Source organism: Podarcis tiliguerta (assembly GCF_965153285.1).
Source record: "Podarcis tiliguerta genome assembly, chromosome: 2".
Taxonomy (NCBI): domain Eukaryota; kingdom Metazoa; phylum Chordata; class Lepidosauria; order Squamata; family Lacertidae; genus Podarcis; species Podarcis tiliguerta.
The window spans coordinates 16,601,195-16,617,364 of NC_139535.1; the positions used below are offsets into that span (position 1 = coordinate 16,601,195).

Here is a 16,170-nt window from a genome sequence, read left to right on the forward strand (position 1 = left end):
AGAAGCTCTCTCAGGGGCCCGGGGGGGGGTTCGTTCGGCGGGTTGTGGCGCAGTGTTTTATTGTGGGGAGCGTTGTGCGCGTGCGCGAGACTGGGCTGAACGGCGGGAAGGCCGCGTCATAGCAAAACGCGAATTTAAATAAATTTCCATTTTGTTTTTGTTTTTTGTCGTAGGCTTTTATATGTGAATAAATACCGGAGGCTGGTGTGGAATAAAAAAAATTAACTATGGGCCCAAAGCTGTCGATGCCCCAAGGGCACCACGTTCAAGGTCACCTTGAGGAAGGAGCGCTATGGCGCATGCGCAGCGATACCTCTGGACTCCAAGATGGCGGCCTCCAGTTGTGCCATGCTGCTCAGCAGGAGCTTGGGCTGCTTGGTGGCTCGCACTGTGCTTAGGAGGCCTCTCTGGGCGCAGGTGAGGAGCCTTTTATGTTTCACCGGGGACCTCGCCTACAACTGGAAGTATTCGTTTTACTATGCGGGGTTAGAGGCTTCCGCAGAAACAAAATGGTTTCTCTTTGTGCTCGTACTAAATTCGGCTCATTCTGTTTCCTTCTCGTTTCTTGCCCTTCTCTAATTTTGCATCGTTGTTTCTTTTACCTGACAAGAAACTTTGCGCGTTTTTAGGGCTTTAAATGACGGGGCTCTTCCTCTTCTTCCCGCTGCAGAAAGCGGGATGCCTGTATCCATGCTTACATCGCTGTGTTTATATAGGCATTGTAAACCATCCATTTATCTATTCAGAAAAAAAAAATCTTAAACTACTGTTTCTGTATTACATGTCCGCTACGGCTTTGTAACTGCGGTTTTGGACTTGGGAAGCATGGGTATAAATTCTGTATTACAGGCTGTGATTCTTACTTTACAATGTTCCGGTCTCTGCCCGGAAGAGATTATAATCTAAAGTACCATATCAGAATATAATTAATTACCGGTAATTGGTGGTGCCCGCATGTTAGTATGTTAATTCACCTTTATCCTTTGCTAAGAGCATGAGCCAGTTAATAACAAAACAGCGCAATCCTATCTATGCTGTAATAGGAATTTTATGGTCTTAGATATATGGTAATGTTCATAACTGTACCAACCAAGCACATACATAGATCAGCACAGGAAGGCCAACCTGGAACCATTTTGATTCCTAAACTGACCAAATGTTTTCTCTGCAAGGTCAAAGTGGAAAAACCTCCCCATTGTCTTTTCCTTCACAAATCCTGTCTTAAGGGTGTTTGAATAAGGTGTGAGCCTGTGACATGGCCAGGAACTAAGTATTTATCATTACAAAAGACTGGCCAGGCTACTCAGGAAATCCAATCAAGTAATCTGCTAGACAGGAGATAAACAACAACAGGAGAAAAACAATATTAAAATTTCTGTGATATGTATAATGTTTCTGGGGATGGTCTTGATCTACAGGATGGGAATTTCAAAAGTCTTTATAAGGCTTTGCACACCATTTTTCTGGGTCCTCCTTTCCTGCCTGTGAGGGGAGCACCCTGTTGCAACAGATCAATAAAGATCAGGCTTACTAGCTGCTTTGCTTCTCAATATTCTGTGGTTGGCCTCTGTTATTTTCTTCTACTAATAGGGAACCTATGTAAGGACTCTAAATGGGCTCTTGGATACCCCATAAGGGAAAAAGGCAATTTTTTATTTACAACAATGCCTACTCAAATGAAAGCCTTGTTGAAGTCAATGGGGCTTACTCTCAAGTAAGGCAGGGTAAGAATTGCAGCCTGATTTAATTACTTGCTAAATTCATAGCCAGTTCTAGTCTCTTTTATATAGCTTTAATAGAGGACAAATTATTTATTAAATTTTTTAGAGGATAAATAAGCTAAATCTATGTTAGCCTCTCCATGTTTCTTCATTTTATTTACGCAGAGAAAGCTCACCCTGCTGCTCTTCATCTGAAAAGCCCCCCCCCCCCCCGCATCCTTCCTACAGCCAATCAAAACAAGACATTCCTTCCCATAAGCTTTCAGTCTAAAAAGGAGAAGGGTGGGGGAGAAAGCAAAATATACCAATTCTTTAAAGTGTAACAATAGCTATTTCTAATAGGCTTGTTCATACATTACAGTGGACACAGGTGCAAGCTATCACTGCACACATACAAGTGTGATACACTTGGTGATTTGTACAGCTCAACTATTGTGTACGCAGCTTGATGGAGGAGAGAGCATGCAAGCTCACTTTCATTCTTTTAACCATGGTTAACAGACAGGAGAACTATGTCTTCGCTGTCCCATAATGGATATTGTCTGAAGCCAGGATCTCAGAATTTTTGAATTCCATTATAACCACAGAATTCCTTACCCCCATACTGGCTGCATTTTAATTTCCCTAAAGGAAAAGTGAAAATATGACTGCTACTTATTTTGCAAAGTTTTGAGAAAGAATGAGAATAGTTTTATTGTCTTCTATTGTGTGCTGAATTGGCAGTGGAGATGGCAAATGGGGCCCTTAATTTCTGAACACTTTATTTGAGGAATATAGCTTTTTGAACTTGCTGTGATGTAATCATAATTACTGTGTTATTGTTATTGTTAATTTCTATGCCACCCACCTGACCGGGTTGCCCCAGCTACTCTGGGTGGCTTTCAACAAATTGTAAAACATCAAATATTAAAAACTTCCCTATACAGGGTTTCTGCTTTAAAAACAAACAAAACAAAAAACCAAAAAACCCCACAAACCACTATCACCATTTATATTGATATCTGCCTTTTTACACATGCCTTGCTTTGCTTCTGCCCTTTAGAATGTATCCAGCATTTCCGTCCTACAGCCCAAGCGATTAACTTTCCGTATTTACAGCACAGAGGCCGGCGAAGCTGAACCCACAGAGCAAGCGGCTTCTGACGTAGAATCACGTTTTAAAGAGAAGCCGTGGGAGTACTTTGAGTCTGAAGGTATCTGGGGAATATAAGGACAGCAGCAGTGTGTGTGTGCAAGTGAAAGGAGTGGTGTGTCTTTGAAGAATAGGGCATGAACTGCAATGACATTCATGCGACTGCAGATCTTTTTACATAGATAAAAGTGTATAATGCTGTATTAGTGGTGTTTCCAGATGTTGTGGACTCCAACTTCCACCAGCCTTGGCCTGGATGGCCTGTGGATTAGGGAATTGTAGTCCACAACATCTGGAGGATGCCACATTGGCTCATGTTGGCATCTGTCTGTCTAGGGAGACAGTGGACGAGTTCACCTTTGTGAGTGAAGTCAAACCATTGGAGAGTTACAGCACCTGCTGTGGCTTTAGGGGCTGATACTGGAGAGACATGTTTTGTTGCAGCTGGGGCAGGTGAAGGTGTCTGGTTGTGCTGCTGCAGGTGTACCATGGCATTTCTTCTCTTTGTACTCATCCCAGTGGTTATTCCTCCTCTGGTCACTACTGCAGATACACAACCTGACTGTCTCCAGGCGCTGCGGTCGCCGCATTGGCTACCCCATGGCCAAGAATGTTGACCCCTGCCTGTATGTAACAGTACAGTTACATACAGAAGCTGATCATTGGCCACTCTGTTTGGGGCTGATGGGTGTTGCAGCCCTGATGGTGGCTTGGAGTTGGTGACAATGGTAAGGGCCTTTTTAGCTGTGGCTCCCCACTTGTGGAATGCTCTCCCTGTTGTGGTCTGCCTGGCAACATCATTAACATTTCTTTGGCACCAGGTAAAAATGTCCAATTCTCCCATGCACTGAAAGATTAGGTTAATTCTTCTCTAGTTTGTTGATCAAATGTTCTAGATTGCTAAGGTTTTCTGCCATTACCTGGTTTGTTTTACAGTGTTTCTGTAATATATTGTTATTTTGTGCTATGCCTTCATGTTTTAACTTTTAATAAGTCACCTAGAGGCTATTTTCTTACGTGACCAACAAGTTATAAACAAACAAACAGCAACATCTAGAGGGTTATCAGGGCTGGAAGAATCTTCAACAGAAATGTGCTAGACCAGGGGTCAGCAAACTTTTTCAGCAGGGGGCCAGCCCACTGTCCCTCAGACCTTGGGGGCCGGACTATATATATATATATATATTTAAATGAATTCCTATGCCCCACAAATAACCCAGAGATGCATTTTAAATAAAAGGACACATTCTACTCATGTAAAAACACGCTGATTCCTGGACCGTCCGCGGGGCGGATTTAGAAGGTGATTGGGCCGGATCCGGCCCCTGGACCTTAGTTTGCCTAGCCATGTGCTAGACTTTACATTTTCTTTTTTTAACCCCACATACACCATTACGTACATGCAGTTCTTATAAGTGTGCCATGCTTTTCACCCATGGGACAGCATACAAATGGTTCTCAGAAGTATTTTTTCCAGGCATGTTTCAAAGCAGGACGAGCATGCTTTCTCTGTGTGATTTCCCTTGTATCTGTTGGGAACATGTGGTCATTGGCTCTCTGCTTTGGGTTCGTGCGGCTATCTTGTTTGCCTCCTTCCAGCTACAGTTGAGCACTAAGCTCTCTGGGTCAAGTTCAGTCACTGGCACCTCCAGTTGCTGGGCTTGGAACATTCTCTGCCTGACGCTCTAGAGAGCCATTGGCAGTACGACACCAGATGACCCATTGGCCTGATTCAGTATAAAGTAGTTTCTTCTGGCCATCTATGAATATTTACCAGATTCTCAGTAAAGAACGGTTAGCAAAGCCATAAAGTTTGCTTGGGGCACATAGCAGTTAGCAATTGGGTGACTGCTAGATTTTAAAACTCACTGAACTACCAGCATGCAGTTCTGTGCTGTTTTTATTTATATAGCACTATCAGTGTTCATGGTGCATTATAGAGTTCTCTCCTGGTGTCTGTCTGTGTGTGTGTGTGTGTGTGTGTGTGAGAGAGAGAGAGAGAGAGAGATATTAGGGTGTAAATTTAAACAGCAGAGGGAGGAAATGGGGTCAAGGCAAGAAAGAGTGAGGCAAGGGCAGTACTGGATGAAGAGGAGGTCAATGCGCTTAACAGCTACATAAGCTCCAGTTGATTTGGGAGTTAGAACTAAGCAGTTAAGTAAATATCCTCATGAGAGATAGGTTTTGAAGGAAGAAAGTGCTACGTGGGGAGTTCAAAACACAAGGGGCAGCAGGGAAGAGGAGCAGGAAAATTTGGGGCAACTGGGGGTGGTCAAGTTGGAGGAACAAATATCACTGGCAGAAATAACGGCTAAAGGATAGGGTGAGACAGATCTGCAGAGAGGCTCTGAGAACAGTTGCACACTAAGATGGGAATAAAATCTATTGAGCCCAGTGGGACCTACATTTGAGAAGCCGTGCATGGGCTTGTGTTCAAATGGAAAGAGACAAAGGGATGGTTGTAGTCTTGGAGAGGGTGTATTAAATAATTTCTTTATTTTTGAATGGGTGTGGTTCATCACAACACCAACATTCCTTTAACCACCATCTGTAATTTTGACGAATGGTGCAGTCGAAGGCATGACTTTCTCTGGGGTAAATCACATGGCTTAGTGGGGCTTGCTGACAAGTCGATAGAGCTGCAGCCCAAGTTTCTTAAACTACCATCACCTTTTCCTTCACAACAGTAAGCCTGTTGTCTCATCTAGGGCACTCAGTGTGAAGCGGATGTGTAGTTGAACCTGTAATAGCTGGGCTCAGGAGGCTGAAAACTTCTGCTGTTGTCCTTTTGGAGAGCCTTGACAAAATGCTGCTGTGATTGACTGGCATCGTTTTTTCTCTCTCCTGCTTTAGAATACATAGAAAGATATGGCAGCAATCCCGTCTGGTTTGGCTACCGGCGCAATCACAAGGGCCAGATTCCACCACAGAAGACCCGGAAGACTTGCATTGTGAGTGTGTTTCTTTCCCCTTTTTTTCTGATGTGTGCCAAAACTGAGTTCCAAATGGATACTTTGCATCAGAGGTTGTGTGTGTGTGTGAGAGAGAGAGAGAGAGAGAGACACACACAATACTGTCACTTCTTTTTGGGCTGCCTATAGTAGCCATTTTGTGGTGGCACCCATGATACTTTTATCAATACCAGTACCTCTACTTCTTTTTATATGTAATGACATTCATTTGATACGTTTGTTCCTGCAGAGAGGAAAGCACGTCTGTGGGAATCCCTGCCCTATCTGCAGAGACCAAAACCTCTTCTTGGATTATAGGGTAAGAGAAACCAAAATTTGTTTCTGAATTGAAATAACCTGCTTTTCAACTGAAAGTCTCCAAAGCAGATAACAAGACTTTTAATAATAATAATAATAATAATTTTTTATTTATACCCTGCCCTCCCCAGCCAAGGCCGGGCTCAGAGCGGCTTACAAGCAATAATAAAAACAAGATGAATGATTACAACTTAAAAACAAAAGTAAAATACAACATTAAAATAATGGAACATTAAAATATTAAAATGTATTTCTAAAATGTATTTTAGTAATACAGTCATACCTCGGGTTGAAGTAGCTTCGGTTTGAGTGTTTTCGGGTTGTGCTTCGTGGCGACCCGGAAGTAACAGAATGCGTTACTTCCGGGTTTTGCCGCTCGTGCATGCGCAGACGCAAAAATGACGTCATGCGCAGAAGCGGCGACCCTCGCAGATGCGGGTTGCGTTCGCTTCAGGATGCGAATGGGGCTCCGGAATGGATCCCGTTTGCATCCAGAGGTACCACTGTAGTATAAAAATTTGCTACATTTTGAAAGGGGTGGTGGTTGGTCGCCTTGTTAATCAGAACAGCAGGGACTGGTAAGAGAGGTAAAAGTACAACGTTCAAGGCCCTCCAGCTTCCTTGCCTTGACATCTTAAGAGCCAGTAAGGGAGGAATGAGGCGACCTTCCCTAGAGAGGATACTCTGTGGCTGCAGAGAAGGCCCCCGGCTCACGTCGCCACCACAGCATGTGGCCCCAAAGGGAAGAGCTATGTAGCTCTGTGGTCAAGCATCTACTTAGCATTTAGAAGGCCCTTGGTTCAATTCTAGGCATCTCAGGTAGGGCCGGGAGGGATACATCTGATGTCCTGTGGAGCAGCTGCCAGTCAGTGTCAACAGGACTGAGCTTAAGACGGACCAATGGTCTAACTAACTAATGGCAGCTTCATAGGGAACTGGCAGAAATAGCTTTAGTGCCCATGATCCCTTTTTCGAATTGTAACATGTAAAGTCTGATTATTCCCGCAGAATGTGAGGCTTCTGGAGCAGTTCATCAGCCCCCACACAGGCATCGCCTACCACCCGACGCACACAGGTGAGCCACCGTTTGCCCTTCATACCCCCCATTCCACTTAATTCTACATCCCTGTTGTTGTCTACCTTGTTGAGGTTTCTGGCACTGGGAGGAAGGGAGAACTCTATACCAGACAGGCAAATGCCAGAGAGGCTCTTCTCAGCCTCCAAATTCTTTCCCATTGTACTAGACCTTGTGGTCACTCACTAAAACTGATTAACAGTGGATCCCTAAAACAGTAGACTCCCTAAAAAAAACTTGTTTCACGCAATACATTTTTTAAATGGAATTCACTGCAACCAGATGACCACAAGTTTAGATGGCTTTAAAAAGGGGTTAGTCAAATTCATGGAATATATATCTATTAGCGTCCATTAGCCATGATTCTAGTCCATTGCCTATTTATTGCACCTTTCTTTCAAAAGACTGATGGTTGTCTTCTCCCTCTCCAAAGCCATCCATGGAGCTTTGTGTCTGAATTGGGATTTGAACCTGGGTCTTCTGAGTGCAACAGTAATCGTTATTAATTTTGGCCCTGTTAGGCCAAACACCACAGGGCGACTATACTGGACTGAAATAGTTGACAGCACTGGAAAAATTCTAGCTTTCTCCCATCTTCTCCACATATTAACTGACTGGTTCCTGCACTCATCATCTGAGGCTTCTCTTTGTGTGCCCCCTCTACAAGAGTGCTGGAGGGTGGCAACACAAGAATGGGCCTTTTCTGCAGTGGCTCCTTGTTTGTGGAATGCCCTCCTCGGGGAGGCTCGCCTGGCACCTTCACTACATATCTTTAGGCGCCAGCCAAAAATGTTTCTCTATAACCAAGCCTTTGGCTGAATAAACATTCTAAGACCTTTTGAATGTGTTGGGGGGTATTTTACTATGCATTTTGTGTTCTTATTTTGTATTATATTGTGAACCACCCTGAGATCATCGGAAGAAAGGCGGTACAGTAGTACCTTGGGTTACATACGCTTCAGGTTACAGACTCTGCTAACCCAGAAATAATACTTCGGGTTAAGAACTTTGCTTTAGGATGAGAACAGAAGTCGTGCAGTGGCAGCGCGGCGGCAGCAGGAGGCTCCATTAGCTAAAGTGGTGCTTCAGTTTAAGAACAGACCTCCAGAACGAATTAAGTTCTTAACCCGAGGTACCACTGTATACACCACTTGCTTCAAGTCTTGCTTGTGGGCTTTCTGAAAAAGCTGGAGGAAACAGGATGCTGGAGTAAATGAGCTTTGGTCTGAGCCAACAGGGCTCTTTATGTTTTTAAAAAAATATTTTTCTAGGTGCCACTCAGAGTAGCCTGTTGGCCGGAAGCATAGTTTTACTGCACAACCTGACCTGACCTCCTTGGGATTGGTCATGCTGTGTGGCCAGGTTTTAGGGAAAGGATGGTAGTTGGGTGGGTGGATACATGCCTTGCAATACAAGTTCCCAGGATTAATCCCTGGCATTAACAAACAAGCAAACAAGGCAGCAGGTGATCTGCCTAACATGCTGGTGAGCCAGCCACTGCCAATCACAGGAGGCAGCACTGGCTAGGCTGTCAGGTAGTTTGACTCGGAATAAGGCAGCTTCCTAGAATCCTGACCTATTTTAAAAGGTGTACATGAGCCTTGTCATTTTCCTGTGGAAAGGCCTGCTCCTGCCCAACTCCATAACTTGCAAGCTCTTTTGTGACGACATGATTACTCATGAAAAGGTACACTACCAGATCATTTGATTTGGAGAATCGACTCCATGAGAAGAGAAGTTGGCCAGTCCGGGTTCTAAGGTATAAGAGGCGTGATAGACTCTCCATACCTAAGTGCAAACAAGTTTTTATTTGCATGCGACTGCAGTCTCTGCTGCACTTTGAAACGTTTGCCTCCTTCTGTCACAGGTATCTGTATGAAGAAGTATCAGCAACTGACCAAAGCTATTCAGATGGCTCGGGACAGTGGTGAGTGGCATGAAGCTGAGCAAAGAAGGGGAAGAGAGTTGGGTTGAAGCTGGAGGGGGAGAGGATGCCTGCAGGGCTGTGTGTGGGATAATGCAGCCCCACCCGTACTCCATATCAGCAGTGGGAGATTCTGCAGCCCAGCAACAGGGAGATATTGTGGGTGTGGGAAGGGGTGCCGTTCCATCTTCTTTGGAGATAGCAAGAAACTGTCTTTCTGACATGTTTACTCCTCCGCCTCTTCCCTCAGGCCTTTTATCCTCTAGTGTCCCCTTCGTCACTTTCTACGAGGACTACAGCAACCGGCATCCAGCTGTCACCAAGACCCCTCCGTCCCCAGCCCTGCAGAGCAAGACAGCGTGGTATGAGTGGTACGACTGGCAGCAGCCCCCGGAGAAGGAGATTCAACGGATGAGGAGGATTTACAAGGACTACCTGAAAGAGGAGAGCAGTGCCCCGTGAGTTAGGCAGGTGGCACTGGGTGAAACACTCCCTAGTGGTTGTAGAATTGGTCCTTGAAAATATTTTGAACATCCAGTTTGGATGGATAAATCTTGGCTGCCTTCTGTTTGCTCATCTACCCATGTGTCAATAAAGTCAAAGACCTTATCCTTGACTCTGGTGGTTGATTTACCCCCCTCTGTCAATATCTGACTGTGGTGTGGGGTAGTGGAGAAGCAACAGCAAAGGTTGGGTACTGGGCAACCATAAACTCCAAACTCACCCTTCCAGTGAGCAGGTATTGTGTTTATTCTGTGATGGGAATTTTGAGGTCTTAGATATACGTTTAATGTTCATAAGTGTACCAACCAAGCACGTACATAGATCAGTACAGGAAGACCGACCTGAAACCATTTTGATTCCCAAACTGAGCAAATGTTTTCTCTGCAAGGTCAAAGGAAAATGGAAAAGCCTCACCATTGTCTTTTCCTTCACAAATCCTGTCTTAAGGGCACATTTAAGATATGAATAGGCTGTGACCTGGCCCAGGAACTAAGTATTTATCATTACAAAAGACTGGCCAGGCTCCCCAGGCAATCCAATCAAGTAAGCAGGGTATCCAATCAAGTAACCTGCCAGACAGGAGATAAACAACATTCAAATTTCTGTTTTAGACCACCTTTTCTGTGATGTATGTATGTTTCTGGGGGTGGTCTTGATCTACAGGGTGGCAATTTCAAAAGTCTTTATAAGGCCTTGCGTGCCATTTTTCTGGGTTCCTCCTCTCCTGCGGGTGAGGGGAGCACCCTGTTGCAACAGATCAATAAAGATCAGGCTTACTAGCTGCTTTGCTTCTCAATATTCTGTGGTTGGCCTCTGTTATTTTCTCCTAACAATAGGGAACCTATGTAAGGACACTATATGGGCTCTTGGATACCCCATAAGGGGAAAAGGGCAGATTTTTGTTTACAACAATATGCATAAGCAGAAGTTAACCCTCACTAAATGAACCCATGCTTGGAGCACACTTTTAGTTGAAAGGTATTCAGACTGAGACGCAGAGTTCTGGTTGAGCTAGCTAGCTATCTAGGTGGAGAAACAAAGAAGCCATGCTTGCCCCTTTGTTTTCAGAAGGTGTATCCAAGATGTTCTCTTGGCTCAAGGTCCAGAGAAAGAATATGAGGAGGAGCGGGAAGTTATAAAGAGGATGCAGCCTGAGACTTGCCAGTCTGAACATGAAAGGGAGAAGTCAGCATGGTGGTGAAAGTACAGGGATAGTCTGGGAAGCTGGAGGCTCATTACTCCTTGAACCCATGCCACCCCCTCTCAGCCAGCTGAGTGGCACCCAAATTTCCAACAAGTATTTGAGGCCAGTCCATTGTGCAGTATGGCTGATGGGAGTTGGCAGCACGACTGCAAAACATCTGCAATCTTCTTTCTGGAAATCCACATGTTCCCTCGCTCACTCTGAACCATGGGAACGGGGTCAGAATGTCACACTTCTAAAACCTTTTCTTCCTTCGCTACAGTTGTTGTTAACTTTTATTAAATTTTCAAATTTTACATTTCAAATTAAACATCTTTTATTATACCATTCATTCATTGACTTCCCTCCCTCCCCTTCCAAGGTTCATTTAACTTATCCACCACTCCTGCTTATTTTAATATAGCCATCTAATTTAATTTTCTTATCTTACATCAGTTCAAAATATGTCATTCCGTTGAATTACTTTAATTCTGCTGTGCACAATTATTTTCAGGATACTGAACAAAAATTTTCCACTCTTTAAATACCTGGTCTTGTTGTTCTCTTATTCTACTTGTTAGGTCTGCTAATTCTGCATATTCTTACCTTAAATGGCCAATCTTCCTTACTAGGGACCTCTCACACTTCCATTGTTGGGCTAACAAGATCCGAGCTGTTGTGGTTGCGTACATGAATAACTTCTTCTAATTCCTAGGAACCTCTGAACCATTCCTAACAGAGATGCCTCTTTTTTGGGGGGGGGGGGGGAGTTGTTTTAATCCTACTTTTATCTCGTATATCATTTCCCAATATACTTTAACTTTTTTACATGTCCACCACATATGGGAAAAGGTTCCTTCTACTTTGCATTTCCAGCATTCTATTTATCACATGTGGGGAAAGCTGTTTCTTTAGCACGCTACTCACTGAAACCATGTAAGGAAAATTGAATTTGATATGAGAAGGGTAGGGAGAGAAAGGGAACCCATTTGACACCCAAGCTGTGCTACAAAACTTAACATCTGGAAGAACCAAAAACTAGTGTGCCGTCACTGTTTAGCAGCTTCACTCATAACCTGTGTTGACACTGGTATTCCCTCCCCTATCATTACCGCCCTTTCGCAGATGAATCCATGCAGTTGCAACCATAATATACAGCAGTTTAAAAAAACAAAACCCGGTGCACCATCAAGAACAGCTTCAGCCAGCAAATTGTTGGGTGGATAACACTACACCTAAAGGTTAAGTTTGAATTATGCAAATATTCAAAACAAAGAGCACTGTGACGCCCCAAAGTAACCTAAGAAAACAAAGGATTTCACTTGCTTACTCAGAAGGAAGCTAACAAGTCAAAAAGCAAGGTGTAACATGCAGACTACTTTGCAGTCAAATTAATGCACTCCTAACTAGGGCTGCAAGGGATAAATTGGCACAAGTAGATGGGTAGGCACTCCCAGTGTCTGTTGAGTCAGAGAGCCACTGTATTGAATTTCCTAATGGATTTGAGCTTCATGCTGAATACTCCGTTTGAGAAACTGGAAGTTTTCTTACTTCACAGTCTGCTGTATGCATTCCTGGGAGATGAAAATGCTCTGCTGCTGCAAATCAGTATCCTGTAATCCAGTTGTCTTCAACCTTGTCAGAGCCAGGACCTACTTTTAACCCAATCATGCAACTGGGGGACCCATTTCTTAACCTTTTACCATAGCTAAAGGACCCCTGGGTGGTTAAATCCAGTCAAAGGTGAATATGGGTTGTGGTACTCATCTCGCGTCAGGGTGAGGGAGTCGGCGTTTGTCCACAGACAGCTTTCTGGGTCATGTGGCCAGCTTCTGGCGCAACGGAACACCTTGACGGAAATCAGAGCGCACGGAAACGCCATTTACCTTCCCACCACAGCAGTACCTATTTATCTACTTGCACTGGCATGCTTTTGATCTGCTAGGTTGGCAGGAGCTGGGACAGAGAGCAACGGGAACTCTCCCTGTTGCAGGGATTTGAACCGTGGACCTTCTGATCAGCAACTCCAAGAGGCTCGGTGTTTTAGACCACGGCGCCACCTGCATCCCTAACATTTTACCGTAAATTTGCATGATAGTAGTGCTCCTGTTGCAGCCCACTAGCACGTCCCTACAAGCATTTGAAGGCTGTGCCTTTTGAGAATCTTTTTTTTCCTGTATCCTTTCCTTACAGTGCATAATAACTTCAGATGTGTGACTTTGTGTGAGAGAACAAATAATAAATACATAAAGCAGTGTTTTGTTTCTGCTTATGATCTACTGATGTTCTGTATTTGAGAATGGCTGTAAATGGCCTGGTAAATTAGTGCATCACACTTCCTGTCCTGCCAGCAATTAACTCTAAAGAAACTGTCAGAGAAGGCGCAAATAATTTTGAATGCCTTAATTACAAGGCATCATGTGATAATCATGTAATAATGGTCCGGAATAGCCAACAATACTTACCTGTAACTTATGACTGCATAATATTCAGCTACAGCCATGCTGTTCCCGACACTTCAGGATGAAGTTGGAGAACAACTGCCACCCTTTTCTTAAAAGCAGCCTTGAAGACATGCAGTTTTGTTAAAATCTAACATGCAAATGCTTTAACTCTTGTTTAAAGTTCTTAGCCCTCACCAGTGCTAAGAGGTTTTGGAAAATGCTATGATCAAAGGCGTATAGATAACATTTGCATTAAGCATCAGTGGCAAACCTTTTGAGGCCACTGGGGTCGCCTTCCAGGCTGATGCCCTGACTTAAAGGATAATAATAGTATAACGCAGGTTTAAATGTTTGCCAACTGTAGAGCAATTTGCTCATGAAGATTGCATGCGCATTACATAAGGCTCTTCTCCCAGAACTGGCTCCCCCAGTGGCTGTTCCACCTGATCATTATAATGATTATGTAACATTAGGACAGCAGAGTTGGTACCTGAAGTTAATTATGTTCCTTGTCTCACTCAATCTCTTTTCCCTCTAATATTATGCCTATTAGAATGTACACATTCTCTTCAGAAAACTGTACTGTCAGTGGCAGAAAAGCAGAATATCAAAGTAATGGATGACTATCAAAAGCACATAGCCATGTTGGTCCATTAGACAGGGTTGCTAGGGTTGCCATATTTCAAACCCCAAAGTTGTTGAGCTTTTTTTTTTTTACAAAAAAGCCAAAAAAACCCACAATTTTTTGGTTTACTTGCCAAAGATCCAGGACAAACTGCCGCCTTCCTGAAATTCCCCCCGGACGTCACTTCTGCCTTTGAAATCCCAGTAATGTTGGAAAATTTCAGACCTATGGGAGCCCTACTTTAGAACAAAAGTCATTGCAAAGGCAAATTAGTAATTTTATTGGGACCAAGCAATGCTCACATAGGATGTGAGTCATTCAATTAGATCGAACTCTTCTATAGGCCAGTTATTCCCAAGAAGAAACACATATTATGTTCAAAAGTATTCAATGTATTGCATGCAAACTATTGTCAATTTCAGTCTAAATATGGGCGGGGAGAGGTCTTTTCAGACTTAATTCAGTTTAATGGGTTTTCTCCCTTGGAACACAAGAAGATGGTCTACAGCCTTATACCATCTAGAGTGACTGGCAGAGGCTTTCCAAGGTTTCAAAAAGTGGTATCTCTCCCAGCCCTACATAGCGATGTTGGTGTTAAAGCCATGCTAAGACTTAATGTCATTTTGAACCAAAGATACACCATTTTGATATATCAGGATCATTTATTCTTATTGTAATCATGCTGTAATGAAAGCTTGAGAGGGGGACAAAGAGAGAACACAGAAATGTGTAAAAGAAAGTTATAGATGCATGCAAGGGCTTGGGCCGTGCAGCAGACCTTACAGTAGGTGGGGTTTCCCCCCACATCACTGGTAACGATAAGCTTTTTAGTTACACTAATTATGTGCATTGAAAATCAAAATATTAGCTTCCGTCCTATAGCTCCTGTTACTTTCCAAAGTCATCCTCTGTTGTTGGCAAGCCCAATCTTGTGTTTAAAAATTATAACAAGGCCCAGAGGGGATTTTTACGTCACTTAACGGTCTTTGGCAGCTACACAGCATAATGAAGTTATTGCTCAGGAAGTCTGAAACTAGTTTATTTAGTTCTAGCTGTTGCAGTTGTGGGAATAACGTTGAGAAATATAACCTTACAGAAATACTGCCCATGATAGGTTGGGAATGGTATTACTGCAGCTACTTCATCCTCTTTAGGGTGCCAGAAAGCTGTTGTGTTTGTTGCAACAGTAGGTAAGCCTGCAGTCCTGCACACACACTAATATAGGAATGCACTGTGCCATGGCCACCCTGTTGGGAAAGGATCATTCTTAATCATTAATTTCCCTTGCCTTGCTTTTATTCTCTTCCTGGTTTGTTCCAGAGTTGAAATGATCAGAAGGAAACTAACATTAGCCTTGCTAATGTGGTGTAGTGGTTAAGAGCGGTAGACTTGTAATCTGGGGAACCGGGTTCGCGTCTCCGTTCCTCCACATGCAGCTGCTGGGTGACCTTGGGCTAGTCATACTTCTTTGAAGTCTCTCAGCCCCACTCACCTCACAGAGTGTTTGTTGTGGGGGAAGAAGGGAAAGGAGAATGTTAGCCGCTTTGAGACTCCTTAAAGGGAGTGAAAGGCAGGATATCAAATCCAAACTCCTCCTCCTCCTCCTCCTCTTCTTCTTCTACATTGTTCTTATGCTAGGCTTTATTAGTATATATACAGCTTTTCATTTTTATAGAAAAGCCATGGATTTTAAAATGAAATATAATTCTTAGGCTGCACTCACCTGAGAAGTAAGCCCTATTGAATTCTATAGGACCTAGTTCTGAGTAGACACGGCTTGGATCACTCTGTTGCCCAGTTACCAGGTTTACACTCAAGGATCCGTGTCATGCATTATGATACTTTGTGGGAAATTTAAAAACAGCTTGTTTTGTAAGGGCATAATGCAATGACCACACACTCGCGGGTGGGTTGTATAGCGGAATCAGGATAATGAAGTAGATGACTATTGAAGTGGTAGACTACCTCTTGTCAGCTCGCATTTTTTTAAAAAAGGTACCGCTCTGGTGGGAAGGTAAACGGTGTTTCTGTGCGCTGCTCTGGTTCTCCAGAAGCGGCTTAGTCATTCTGGCCACATGACCCGGAAGCTGTATGTCAGCTCCCTCGGCCAATAAAGCGAGATGAGCACCACAACCCCAGAGTCGTCCGCAACTGGACCTAACAGTCAGGTGTCTCTTTACTTTTACTATATAAAAGATGCTTATGGGTGGATGGGTGGGGGGAAGGCAAGCCAAGAAGAAGGCAGTGAGAGCAGCGGGCACTGAGTGGAACAATGCTGAAATAAAAAGAACTT

At 43.7% G+C, this 16,170-nt stretch overlaps 1 protein-coding gene across 1 annotated transcript; it reads left to right on the forward strand.

The window, feature by feature from the left end:
• The first annotated feature begins 29 nt into the window (after positions 1-29).
• Positions 30-9,730, forward strand: MRPS18B (mitochondrial ribosomal protein S18B). Its single transcript, XM_083426684.1, has 7 exons — positions 30-417; positions 2,764-2,914; positions 5,707-5,804; positions 6,055-6,123; positions 7,131-7,197; positions 9,065-9,124; positions 9,372-9,730. Exons 1-7 carry the CDS (start codon positions 328-330, stop codon positions 9,581-9,583), a joined length of 747 nt encoding a protein of 248 aa, XP_083282810.1. The 5' UTR covers positions 30-327; the 3' UTR covers positions 9,584-9,730.
• Positions 9,731-16,170: the final 6,440 nt, after the last annotated feature.